The sequence below is a fragment of the Apodemus sylvaticus genome, chromosome 10 (assembly GCF_947179515.1).
Source record: "Apodemus sylvaticus chromosome 10, mApoSyl1.1, whole genome shotgun sequence".
Taxonomy (NCBI): Eukaryota; Metazoa; Chordata; class Mammalia; order Rodentia; family Muridae; genus Apodemus; species Apodemus sylvaticus.
The window spans coordinates 29,024,890-29,037,295 of NC_067481.1; the positions used below are offsets into that span (position 1 = coordinate 29,024,890).

The 12,406-nt window shown below is 50.2% G+C and overlaps 1 protein-coding gene across 2 annotated transcripts in view; it reads left to right on the top strand.

Annotated features, from left to right (window-relative positions):
• Positions 1–12,406, top strand: part of Abcc3 (ATP binding cassette subfamily C member 3) — a 49,828-nt gene that overhangs the window by 14,513 nt on the left and 22,909 nt on the right. For both annotated transcript variants that reach the window (XM_052194902.1, XM_052194903.1), the window contains exons 2-11: positions 2,699–2,875; positions 3,194–3,319; positions 3,528–3,665; positions 4,343–4,468; positions 4,689–4,750; positions 5,418–5,549; positions 6,826–7,014; positions 10,046–10,223; positions 10,320–10,481; positions 11,015–11,107. In XM_052194902.1, coding sequence (XP_052050862.1) covers positions 2,699–2,875; positions 3,194–3,319; positions 3,528–3,665; positions 4,343–4,468; positions 4,689–4,750; positions 5,418–5,549; positions 6,826–7,014; positions 10,046–10,223; positions 10,320–10,481; positions 11,015–11,107 — 1,383 coding nt within the window. The remainder of the gene's footprint in view (positions 1–2,698; positions 2,876–3,193; positions 3,320–3,527; positions 3,666–4,342; positions 4,469–4,688; positions 4,751–5,417; positions 5,550–6,825; positions 7,015–10,045; positions 10,224–10,319; positions 10,482–11,014; positions 11,108–12,406) is intronic.

The following is a 12,406-nucleotide window of genomic DNA, read 5'->3' on the forward strand; positions in this document are numbered from 1 at the left end:
GGTATAGGTCTAGTCCAAGGAAGAGCTGGAACGCCAGGGTGACCATCCACCCTGAGTCGCCTGCAGGACCTACTCAGGGCACTTCCTGGTGAACAGGGAGAGTTGCTCACTCTTCACTTTGTAATCTGCAGAGTTCTCTGCTCATCCCTTTGCACCAGTGTGTAGTGGAAACCTCTTAATCCACTCTGGACTCCAGGCTGGTATGTGCACAGCTCTGCACTTGCCCAAGAGCTCTGGATTCACACACACACACACACACACACACACACACCCTTTATATTGTGACTTGTGTATGCTTTGACCAGCTTAATGGCTGGCCGCTCAATGGCCAAACCTCCCTGTGGCTAGCACACACTCCCCTCTGGGATTCCTGAGTTAACACTTTAACACTTTCTAAATCTCTGTTTTATCTTTGCTGCCCTGTTTCCTTCTGGGCAGCCCTCCCATGGGGCCGCTTTCCCTTTGCACCTACATTACTGGATGATTTCTCTCCTGCAGCTCTTAAATCTGATCTCTCTCTTTAATCGTGTCCTGGTGATTCTGCCCCTTCTCCCTCTGCATTTCTTGCCGGGAGTCCTACCTCTTTCAGCCTGCCCAGCCTTTGGCTGTTGGATCTTTATTGAGTAATCAAAAATCAATTGGGTACAAAGACCCTCAGCATCTGGACATATAGATTCCCATGTGATTTTGGGAACCAAACTAAGACAAATCATTAGAACCAATCCCCAACACCTGTGAATCTCACATCACTCTATGTAGGTAGAGGTAGGTAGAGATAGCTAGAGGCAGAGAACAATCACCCCATCTTTTTCTCTATAATATGTGTGTGTATGAGAATATATTAATATATATATTCACATGTATACACACACACACATACACCTATATATACATGCCAGGGCTGGGAGGTGACAAAAGGCTTATTTAGTGAGATGTATGTTACTAGAAGACCCTATCTCAATAAAGGTGGGTGATACCTTAGGAATTGTGCCTGAGGGATGACATTAGATATTCATACATATATGTGTAGGTATTCATACATACATGTGTAGACCTTCACACACATGAATATGTGTATGTGGGCTAGAGAGATGGCTCAGCGGTTAAGAGCACTGACTGCTCTTCCAGAGGTCCTGAGTTCAAATCCCAGCAACCACATGATGGCTCACAACCATCTGTGATGGGATCTGATGCCCTTTTCTGGTGTATCTGAAGACAGTGTAGTCATATACATAAAAATAAATAAATCTTATAAAAATGAATATGTGCATGTGCACACACGTAAAGGTAGAAGAAGAAGAATGAGAGGAGGAAGAGAAGGAAGAGGGGGGAAGGAGGTGGAGGTTGTCTGTAGGGGTAGCTGGCACTGTCCTGATTTTGAAATGAGATGGAGAAATATATACACATATATTATATAATTTATATATACACATTATATTGTGTGTGTGTGTATTATTGTGTGTGCATTTGGAAATCCAGGGTTGATTGTTATGTACATTTATTTCTTTCTTATTTATTTTGAGGGGTGTGTACAACTGTCACAGAGCATATGTGAAGGTCAAAGATCAACTTTCAGGAAGTTGGTTCTGTCCTTCCCATGCAGATCTGGGGATGGCATTCTGTTTGTAGGTCCTGATTGGCGGCTCGCCCCTTTGCTGAGCCATCTTGCTGGTCTTCCACCTTTATCTTTTGAGACAGAATCAGTGAAGTTGAGCAGCATCAGTTCCACTAGACTGGCTGGCCAGAGAACTTAGGGATCCACCTGTCTCCCCCTTCTCAGCCCTTGCCCCCACTGTCATGGCTGCCACCCCAGCACTGGGGCTACAACAGTGGACCAGCATGCTGGATTGTTTTTAAAAAAAAAGAGAAAATAAATAAATAAATGAGGATCCAAACTCAGGTCTCTAAGCTGATACAGCAAAACCATCCACCTGGTGTGTTTGTTTATTTATTTGTTTATTTGTTTTTCAAGACAGGGTTTCTTTGTATAGCCCTGGCTGTCCTGGAACTCACTTTGTAGACAAGGCTGGCCTCGAACTCAGAAATCTGCCTGCCTCTGCCTCCCAAGTGCTGGGATTAAAGGCATGAGCCACCACTGCCCGGCCCATCTACCTAGTCTTAGCCACCCCATCTTAAAAGCACCTAAGGACCCAGGAAGCTCTCTCCTTGCCTGGGAAAGGTCTGGAGAAAGAGGTTTTGCTTTTTTGTTTTGTTTTGTTTTGTTTTGTTTTGATTTGATTTGATTTTGGGGAAAAATGTGGAAACAAAGATTAGGAATATTGAAGAACATGGCTGTAGCCTTGGAAGGGTGGAGTGCAGAGAGACGTAAGTGGCCTTGTAGGATAATGGAAATATCATGTCTTTATTGTGGCCGTGGCTTTGAGGGTTATGCAACTGTCAAACTCATTAAACTGTGCACTTTACATGGGTGCAGTTTATACTGCACTTAAATTACCCCTCACTTAGAAAGAGCATAAGGAAATGAGGCGACCTCAGGTGCCCTAGGAGTTCACCCCAGAGTATCCCTGATCACGCACTCACGGGCACGCTCAGTCTCTTGCCCTCACCCATCCTCCACCCCATGCCCACCTCCACCCTGTGTGGAGAGAGTGGATGCCTAGTCCAGCCATCTCCCTGAGAGCCAACTATGCCTGCAGGAGGGTATCACAATGCCAAACGGTTGTGTTTCTGTTCCCAGGACTCCAACCTGTCTCTATATACCAACACTCCGGACCTCACACCCTGTTTCCAGAACTCCTTGCTGGCCTGGGTCCCCTGCATCTATCTGTGGGCTGCCTTGCCCTGCTACCTGTTCTACCTGAGGCACCATCAGCTTGGCTACATAGTCCTCTCACGCTTATCCAGGCTCAAGACGGTCAGTGACCCAGGGCTGTCCTCGGAGTGGGGGGATCTAATGAACTTCTTGTGCCATCTGGCAGCTAAACCAGTGTTCCTAGCCTGTCCCTGCCTGCATAGTTCTGGGCTATAGAAGCCTATCAGCTGGATCTGCAGACCTTCCCTGTTTTGGAAGTTGTAGAATGTTCAACAACAGAATTTCCCATCACCCTAGAAGCCCCTGAGTAGGCCCAGACGGGTCTGGTAGCTTACGATGGCTGCCTGAGAAGGGGCCTCCCCCCAGCAGGGCCTGGTACTGCCATTAGGGATGGAGACTCAACCTGTGCACTCTCCGCAGGCCCTTGGTGTTCTGCTCTGGTGCATCTCATGGGTGGACCTGTTCTACTCCTTCCATGGCCTGATCCACGGCTCATCCCCTGCTCCTGTCTTCTTTGTCACACCCTTGGTGGTGGGGATCACCATGGTTAGTGTGGGCCCCAGGACGCTGTGCTGGGAGGACTCCGGTGGGCTGTGGGGTATGCTACGACCATGGGCTCTGAGGAAGAGGGTGGACACATGACCGTTGTCAGTGGGTGAAATGGCTCCAAAAAACTTCTGGACACACAAGAAGGGATGAGAGCAGGCTTAGATGTGTGTGTTTCAGCGGAGTATTTCCTGCCCTAACCGTATAGCTGCTGGCCACATTGCTAATCCAGTATGAGCGGCTTCGAGGGGTGCAGTCTTCAGGGGTACTCATCATATTTTGGCTCCTGTGTGTCATCTGTGCCATCATCCCCTTCCGTTCCAAGATCCTCTCAGCTGTGGCAGAGGTAAGAGGTTCAGCCCTTCCAGATCTGTTCAGGGGCATGGCTTCAAGGCTCAAGGTTACTGCTGATTCCCGACTTTCTCAGTCCCAGGGTTTCCTCTGTTCAGCACCTTTTATGATGTTCCTCTACCTGCTACATCACTGCCTGGTGGCAGGAAGCAGGAGATCTGAGCAATGCAAAGAAATAGGTCAAAGATCTAACTGTGGTTAGATGCTCCTGGGAGTGCCAGGGTGAAGGAGGGGAAGTTAATTCTGTAACTGCCACACCAGGTTCAATAACCTAGGGAGGGCAGGACCTCCGCCTACTGTGGGCATCAGGGACTATCAGGAATACACATGCCGATGTGTGTGAAGACCCATTCGTTTGTCCGTTCAGTTTCTTCCCACCTGCTTCAGTCTGGCCTTGCTCTTTGATGGTGGGTGGGATGGACCACAAAGATGGTGGCCCCCATCTCCCTCTCTGGGGGAGGACACAGATAAAAGAGCCAGCTGCCGAATTTCGAGTCAGTACAATGCCTGGTTCATGGCAAATGCTCACCATGTCACTGCCCCCACACCACGCACTTTTTCTCCACCACGGGGCATCCTCTGGATGCTCCAGGAAAACCTGGTACCCCAAGATGCTGAGCGGCAGGCTAGCCTTCCCAAAAGCTTCTGAGGTTCCTCTCCACTCTCCCCCAGGGTAAGATCTTGGATCCGTTCCGATTCACCACTTTCTACATCTACTTTGCCCTTGTGTTCTGTGCCCTCATCCTGTCCTGCTTCAAGGAGAAGCCACCTCTGTTCTCCCCGGAGAATCATGACACAGTGAGTTTGCTCCCCCAGGAGGGTGCAGGGGCTTCAACAGTTTGTGTCTCAGCCCAAATGGTACCAGCAACCCCATCCCTCCAGTGTCACCCAAAGCAGGGAATGCCACCTCCACAGCTTGAGTGCACTGAATGCATGAAGGAGCAGTGGCCGCCCTGTCTGTCCTAGGTGTTAAGATGTGTGGGACTCTCCCATCTCCTTGTTTCATTCTCTTTCCTAGAATCCCTGCCCAGAGGCCAGCGCTGGCTTCTTCTCCCGCTTGTCTTTCTGGTGGTTCACAAAGTGAGTTGGCATCTTGCTCTAGCTTAGACCTGAGGAGTGAGACAGGAAGTCCAGAAATCCCAGGAATTGGCCTGACTTGCCCCCTCCCCCCATACTGCTACCCCAGTAACCAGGTGGGCAGGCCAGGGTGGGCAAGAGTGGCTGTTTGGGCTGGGGGTTGAATGCAGAGGCTGAGCCTGACCCAGTCTAGGTTGAAGGCTACAGGCCATCCCTACATCTGGCAGGCCACAGGGACAGATGCAGAAGGCTGGAAGGAGACTGTAATTAGCTCTGAGCTTTTTCCATTTGGGATAAGCTTCTAGCTTGTCATCTCCTTGGCTGTTGCTCAGAGTGGCTTGAGGCTTGAGCAGGATAATTGTGTCTGTGACCTGAGAGGCAACTCATTAACCACATACACCTGAGGCTGGCCTGAATCCCTCCCGCCTTGTGCACACTCAGGCCTAGTCAGTGTGGGTTTCATTGCCAGGGGGCCTTAGACAGATAGAGCATCTTGGGGACACACAGGAGATAGGCAGAGAGAGGTATAAATCAAGAAGGACCCTTCTCACCATGGGAGTGACTTTGGTACTGCAGTTAAGGGGGACCTTCCCTAACCTGAGGCCCTAGAAATGTCAGCCCCTGCTCTAGGCTTCTGAGCCTGTGTGGGGATTCCACCTCCCTCCTCCAGGCTTGCTATTCTTGGCTACCGGCGGCCCCTGGAGGACCGTGACCTCTGGTCTCTGTCTGAAGAGGACTGCTCTCACAAGGTGGTGCACCGGCTACTGGAAGCATGGCAAAGAGAGAAAAACCAAGCATCAGGGTGAGTCCACTGGGTGCACCCAGGTCCCTCTCCCAGCTCCGCAATCCCCAGGCACCTGTGGTGTTGCTCAAAGACCTGGATGCATAGGCAGGAGCCGGAAGAGCAGCAAACGCAGGGGATGTCTCAGCAGCCTTGGGATTCTGCAGGAGGGAGTAAGGCCTGGGTGGGGACCTGTCCTCCCTGGAGCAGCTGAGGACCAGTGGATGCTAATACTTGTGCCCCCACTCAGTGTATAGTAGACACAGCTCTTAGCGTATAGAATACCTCATTCGCTTTCTCAGCAATCTAACATCATTCTTTCTATCCGTCCCTTGACCCAGAGAAGTGGCAATGAAGCTTAGAGGTTTAATGACACAGCCAAGGTCTCCCCACCGATGTTGACAGAGCAATACTCCACACCCAGCTGGCCCAGAGGCCCTAATCAGATCTCTACTGTGCTTGATCTGAATTGGAAATCGCAGGGGTTTTCCTAGGGAGGGCAGGGCCAGCCCTCTCCATCCTGCCCCTCTTGTCTGGAGGCCAGAATGAGGACCTTGGAGCTGGCAGCCTCCCATCCAGGACCCACAACCAAGCTCTCTTCCCTTTTGCCCACAACCCAGAGTTTAGAAGTCAGTGCTTGGTCATCCCAGGACCATTGGAATGCTTGCTGTTGGTGGGGAAGGACAGGGCTTAGATACCAGTATTGTAGCTTCCCTGCCTTGGGGCCTCTAGAGAGGCCAACGGAACCCCCAGCTGCCAGCTCTACCCCGAGTCTGTTCCCCGATACCAAGATACCACCCTGATCAGCTACTCTGATCTCCCCTGTCTCAATAGCAGTACTAAAACCAGCTCTGGGAGGCAGGAAGAGACCATGGAGCTGGGTACATAGTTCTCCCTTCAGTTCACCTGGAGACTGTCATCCGGGGAATGATGTTGTCTATCCTGCTTCCAGTTCTTTTTGTTTGTTTGCTTGCTTGCTTGTTTTGAGACAGGGTTTCTCTGTGTAGCCCTGGTTGTCCTGGAACTCACTCTGTAGACCAGGCTGGCCTTGAACTCAGAGATCCACCTGCCTCTGCCTCCCAAGTGCTGGGATTAAAGGCGTGCACCACCACGGCCCTGCCTGCTTCCAGTTCTGAAAGCCAAGAAACAGCTGCTTCCTCCACCCCCACCCCCACCCCCAACTCCACCCTCACTGCCTCCCCCTCCCCATCCCGCTTCTACCTGCCCATCCTAGACTGGCCCATGGCTTCCTGGAACCACGTATCACTCCTACCCACTGCTGTTTATTCCTAAACAGGCGCCAGACTACAGCAGTTGATCCCAAGACTCCAGGGGAAGATGAGGTCCTACTGAGGGCCCGACCCAAGTCCAAGCAGCCTTCCTTTCTGTGGGCCTTGGTGAGAACCTTCACCTCCAGCCTGCTCATGGGTGCCTGCTTCAAGCTGATCCAGGACCTGCTCTCCTTCATCAACCCACAGCTGCTCAGGTCTGACCACACTCCCTCTTGCTGCAGCCCTTTCTCACAGAGGAGGGATGGCTGACTGCCCTACACTAGGCACCGAAGAGGCTTTGTCTGTTTTCTGGGTGACCCTTGGCCTGGGGCATTGCCTCAGCTTCCCATTCCCATTTCACGTGTGTCTGCACATACCACATGTTTGTCAGTAATAAGTGCCCCCCCCCCCAATCTTGTTCAGGAGTTCTTTAGGGAAGTACCCATCTTTCCTCTTTTTACAAATGCGAAGGCAGACACACACTCAGGTGAAGCCCACAGCTTGTGAGACAAGGCAGATGTGAGTCCGGGGCTCTGAAGTCCAACTGTAGAGCTCTTTCCGCTTCTGACAGCCTCTGTCGTCACTGGAGAGGTTTGGACTGGAGGGAGCTCTCAGATGACAGGGTGGGGACACAGCTCTAAGTCCCGCATCCCTTCCCCCACTGCTTTCTGTTTATCCATCAATACAAACATTCACTGGAGCTGAGAGCAGCCTCCAGTCGACGACGACGTACACATAAATTAGAGTCTTAGGGTCTTGTGGGAGAAACCAAAGGTATTCAGGAAGAATACAATGGGTCACAGGTGGGCCTGGGAAGGCCAGGAAGTCAGCCTGCCACGTGCCTGAGAACACGTGGCCGGCTCAAGAGGTTATCTCTGAAGAACTAGTGAATGAGGGAGAAGGGGGAGTGCAACTGGCTGAGTCACCCAGGGCTGAGACAGCATGACTCGGGGAGTTCAGGACAGCTGGAGAAAGCTACCCAAGGGTGGGGTAAAGATGGGGGAGGGAAAACCAGAGAGAGGCACCTTGTTTACATTTCAAAGGCTGGGCCCTGCGCCAAGGGTGGGGCAAAGTGGTAAGATGTAGGCTAGGCCAAGGGTCAGAGAGCAGCACAAGCCAGGAGTAGGGCAAACAAGGACTCAGGAGCTACTCTGTCAAGGGCAGCCAGTGCCTCTGAGGAACTGCGGACCTTCCCCTGATTGATGAGTTCAGGGGGAGAAAGGGGGCAGGCACAGAGCTAGGCGCTGGCTAGGTGGGCCCTCTGAGAAGACATGCCTTTCAGGAGCCTCAGCTCTCCTAGAAAGTCTGTGAGAGGGAGCAGCCCGAAGGCCTCAGCAGAGCTTTAGCAGTCCTGACAGATAGCACTTTCAGGATTAAAGGTCCAGAGCCGGGGATACAAGATGGGCCCAAGAGAGTGCTTTAGGGGGAAAGAGAGGCTTCCAGAAAATTAACCAGCTAACTTCGTTCTGGGAAGGCAGCGATAAGTTGGTCAGCAGCTTTGCAAAGGCTGAGGCCTGGGGCAGAGGGGGGAAGAAGGCCTCAGAGCAGCAGAGTGGCTGCAATGAAACCAAAGTCTCAAAATGCCCTTGTGGTTTATGGTGATGTTCTAACAAGTTATCATCACGTGGGCAACCTGAGACAATAGAGATTATTCCTTCAGGTCTGCACCACTCTTCAAAATCAAGATGTGTTGACAGGATCGGTGATGGGTTCTGTTTGCTTGTTTGATTAACTGGTTGGTTGGTTTGGTTTGACATGATCTCACTACATAGCACTGACTGGTCTGGAACTCTCTCTTGTGTTCCTCAAACACACGAGCAATCTTCCCGCCTCTTCCTCCTGAGTGCTGGGATTGAAAGCATGTATCACTACCCCTGCATCAGATTTTAGTTAGTTAGTTAGTTAGTTAGTTACTTACTTACTTACTTACTTACTTAGTTTGTTTGTTTGTTTGTTTGTTTTTTGAAATTGAGTCTTGTTCCGGGGCCTTCAGTGCTGGGATTTAGACATTTGTTTCCATGCTCTGACGCAGACTTTGTTTTTGAAAAAGACTCTGGATGAGAGTCTCTCCTGAGCCTATCTTTTAGCTTTGGTGGTTGTCAGCAGTCCCTGGTGTTCCTAACATGAAAGTTCATTACTCAGATCTATGCCTCCACCACATACCTCCTCTCTCTCTCTCTCTCTCTCTCTCTCTCTCTCTCTCTCTCTTTCTATCTCTGTGTGTGCGTGTGCAAATTTCCCTCTCTTCTGATAAAGACATAGCTATAAAGATTCCATGTCCACATGAGGTCACATTCATAGGTACCAGAGGGCCAAGACACAAATCAGCCTCCAGGAGAACAATAGGCTTGACTCTGATGGTGGCTGGGAAACTCCATGAGGTCGAGAGGAGGTTTGTTCTATAACATGATGCGTCTTGCCTGTGTTCATAAGGGAAAGCACAAAAGAGGTGACGCTATTGAATGTCACGCAGCAATGGCATGCCAATGTTTGGATCCAAACTTTCTGTTGGATCTTTCCCAACAGGAAGATTGAATGCTGGGCTTAGGGAGACAAGATAGGGCTTGGAAAGTCAGAACAACTCCTTTTGCTACTCTTTTTTTTTTCTTTTTTTTCTTTTTTTCTTTTTTTTCTTTTCTTTTTTTTTTTTTTTTTTTTTTTTTTTTAGACAGGGTTTCTCTGTGTAGCCCAGGCTGTCCTGGAACTCACTCTGTAGACCAGGTTGGCTTCGAACTCAGAAATCCGCCTGCCTCTGCCTCTGCCTCCCAAGTGCTGGAATTAAAGGTGTGCGCCACCACCAGTCCACGAACAACTCCTTTTATAAGACTGGAACAAAAGATGAGCTTGGGAAAGCTTGGGAGCTTTGGGAACAGCCGGGAATTGTCAGTGGGCCGTTAACTGGAAAGATGGGGGGAGCTGTTGAGAGTGGTGAGGAGTGGGGCAGGCCAGGAGGTAAGGGGACAAAGATGAAGGCAGCCATAGGAGAGGCGGACAAAAGCCCCAGTGAAGACAGCAGATAGACAGCTTGACAGGGGTCAAGCTGTGGAAGGATTTGTGGAATGAAAGTTCCTGTGGCCCTGTGGTGGGTTCTAGCGCCCCCAGCAGCCCTGGAGAATGAGTAAGAAGATCTAGCCAGTGAAAAGCTGCCTCTTCTGCCTGCCATGACATTCAAGGAGGACAAGCAGGCTGATGATAAGAGCTACTGCATGAGAGACAGGCTATCTCATACCTGGTCTCCCTCTGCAGTATACTCATCCGGTTTATTTCTGACCCCACGGCCCCCACCTGGTGGGGCTTCGTGCTGGCCGGGCTGATGTTCGTGAGCTCCACCATGCAGACATTGATCTTACACCAATATCACCACTGCATCTTTGTGATGGCCTTGAGGTTCCGGACTGCGATCATAGGTGTCATCTACAGGAAGGTCAGTCAGGGTGGGACACGTACCTGGAGAGGTCAGTTCTGGGCTGCTTGGGAGAAGCTCCTGGCCTTGGTCCATTCCCCAACTCTTCATCTGCAGGCTCTGGTCATCACCAACTCAGTCAAACGTGAGTCCACGGTGGGAGAAATGGTCAACCTCATGTCAGTGGATGCCCAGCGTTTCATGGATGTCTCCCCCTTTATCAACCTGCTGTGGTCTGCACCTCTGCAGGTCATCCTGGCTATATACTTTCTCTGGCAGGTAATTCCTAGACTTGAGCTCCACCCCTTCCTCTGATCACATCTATCTATGCTTATAGATGAACGGTGTCATGGCCATAAGACCATCCCCTACATAGGAGATTTTGGTTACCTCAGTCTTCCTATCCTAGGCTGAGATTTATTCCTCAAAAGCAAGGAGTACTTGGAGGACACACATTCTGCTACTAACACCTTTGCCCTTTGAATTTTTATTTCAAGATGGGGTAGGGGAGGTGATCTCACTAAGTTGCTCTGGCTGATCTTGAAATCACTGTGTAGCCCAGGCAGACCTCAAACCATCTAAGTACTAGAATCCCAGACCTGTGGCAGCACAAGGAGCTTGGACATCCCTCTCCATGGGTGCCACTGGCCATCTGTGGTCATCATCTGATAGGTGGCTGCTTCTATTGATGTGCTTGTGGCTTTCTCCTTACCTGACTGGTGTCTTACTCCTCCTGCCCATCATACTTCAAATCTTCCAGTCTCTGCTGAGCTCTGTCTTACCTGACCCTCCACTTGTCTGTGCCTCCTCAGATCCTGGGCCCATCAGTCCTAGCTGGAGTGGCTGTGATAATCTTGCTGATACCACTCAATGGAGCTGTGTCCGTGAAGATGAAGACCTACCAGGTGGGTGAGGCATCTTCTTTAGACCGGCTGGGGTTGGGGGGTGGTGGTGCTGAGAACCAGTGTTCACCTTCTACTCTCCGGGCTTCTCCACTCCCTCTACCAAATGTGAATTGCCACAGCCCCTTGCACAAACCTTACCCCCTCAATCCTTATCACTGTAGTGACAGTCTGATTTCACAGCAGTGAGACCAAGGCCCAGAGTAACCAAGGCAGTCCAGAGTCAGGTAGGGAAGGGATTCAAATGTGTGCCCATTTCATGAGGATAAGAGTTAATAACCTGACAGTGAAGTATCCATCTGCAAATGATTACCGCCCTCTTCAGCAGCTCTCTCTACACATAGAATAAATGACAAACAGCCTGAGACCGTTGTCTTTGTCATTGTCCTGTTGCTGGAAAAAGACACCATGACCAAGGCAACTTTTATAAAAGAAAGCATTTAACTGAGGGCTTGCTTAGAGTTTTCAGAGACATAGTCCATTATCATCATGGTAGGAAGCAAGGCAATAGGCTTGGCAGACATGGTGCTAGAAAAGTATTTAAGAGCTATATCCTTATCCAAGGGTGGGGAGGAAAGAGAGAGAGAGAGAGAGAGAGAGAGAGAGAGAGAGAGAGAGAGAGAGAGAGAGAGAGAGAGAGAGACTGGGCTTGGCTATTCCTCCTAATCCTTCTAATCCTTTCAAACAGTGCTATTCTCTGGTGACTACACATTCACACGTAGGAGCCTATGGGGAGAGGATGCTATTCTCCTTCAAACCACCACGACCACCTCCAGGCTCCCTTGGTCCTTGCATGTCTCCATTCCTAATCCTCATGGGATGACCACATTCCAGATGTGTGTACATCTGGGTCACTATGTGGACCATTCTCTTTCTGGTATATTCCTCACTCTCCTTGCCTCTTTAACTCCTTCCCTTGCTTTACACCTCAGCATAAGCATCACTTCCTTCAGAGAACCACCTTGATTACCCCAAGGTCATTCCCCTGCCCTCACCTGTTTATCCCCTACCTGTATCCTGTTCCTTCCCTTTGAATCACACACAATCAATTTCCAATTAAGTATCTATTTTGGTAAATATTTGTTGAGCAACATGTAATAACTAAAATAGATGAGATGGTATGGAATAGTGTGGGCCCAGTTTGTTGTGAGACAGGTGCTTCTCTATGTAGTCCCGGCACTCACTCATTAGACCAGGATAGCCTTAAGCTTACAGAGCTCTGCCTGCCTCTGCCATCAGACTGTCAACTGTACAATGGCCAGGTCTCCTCTGAATTGCTCCACATGATACCCTGCATCTGGC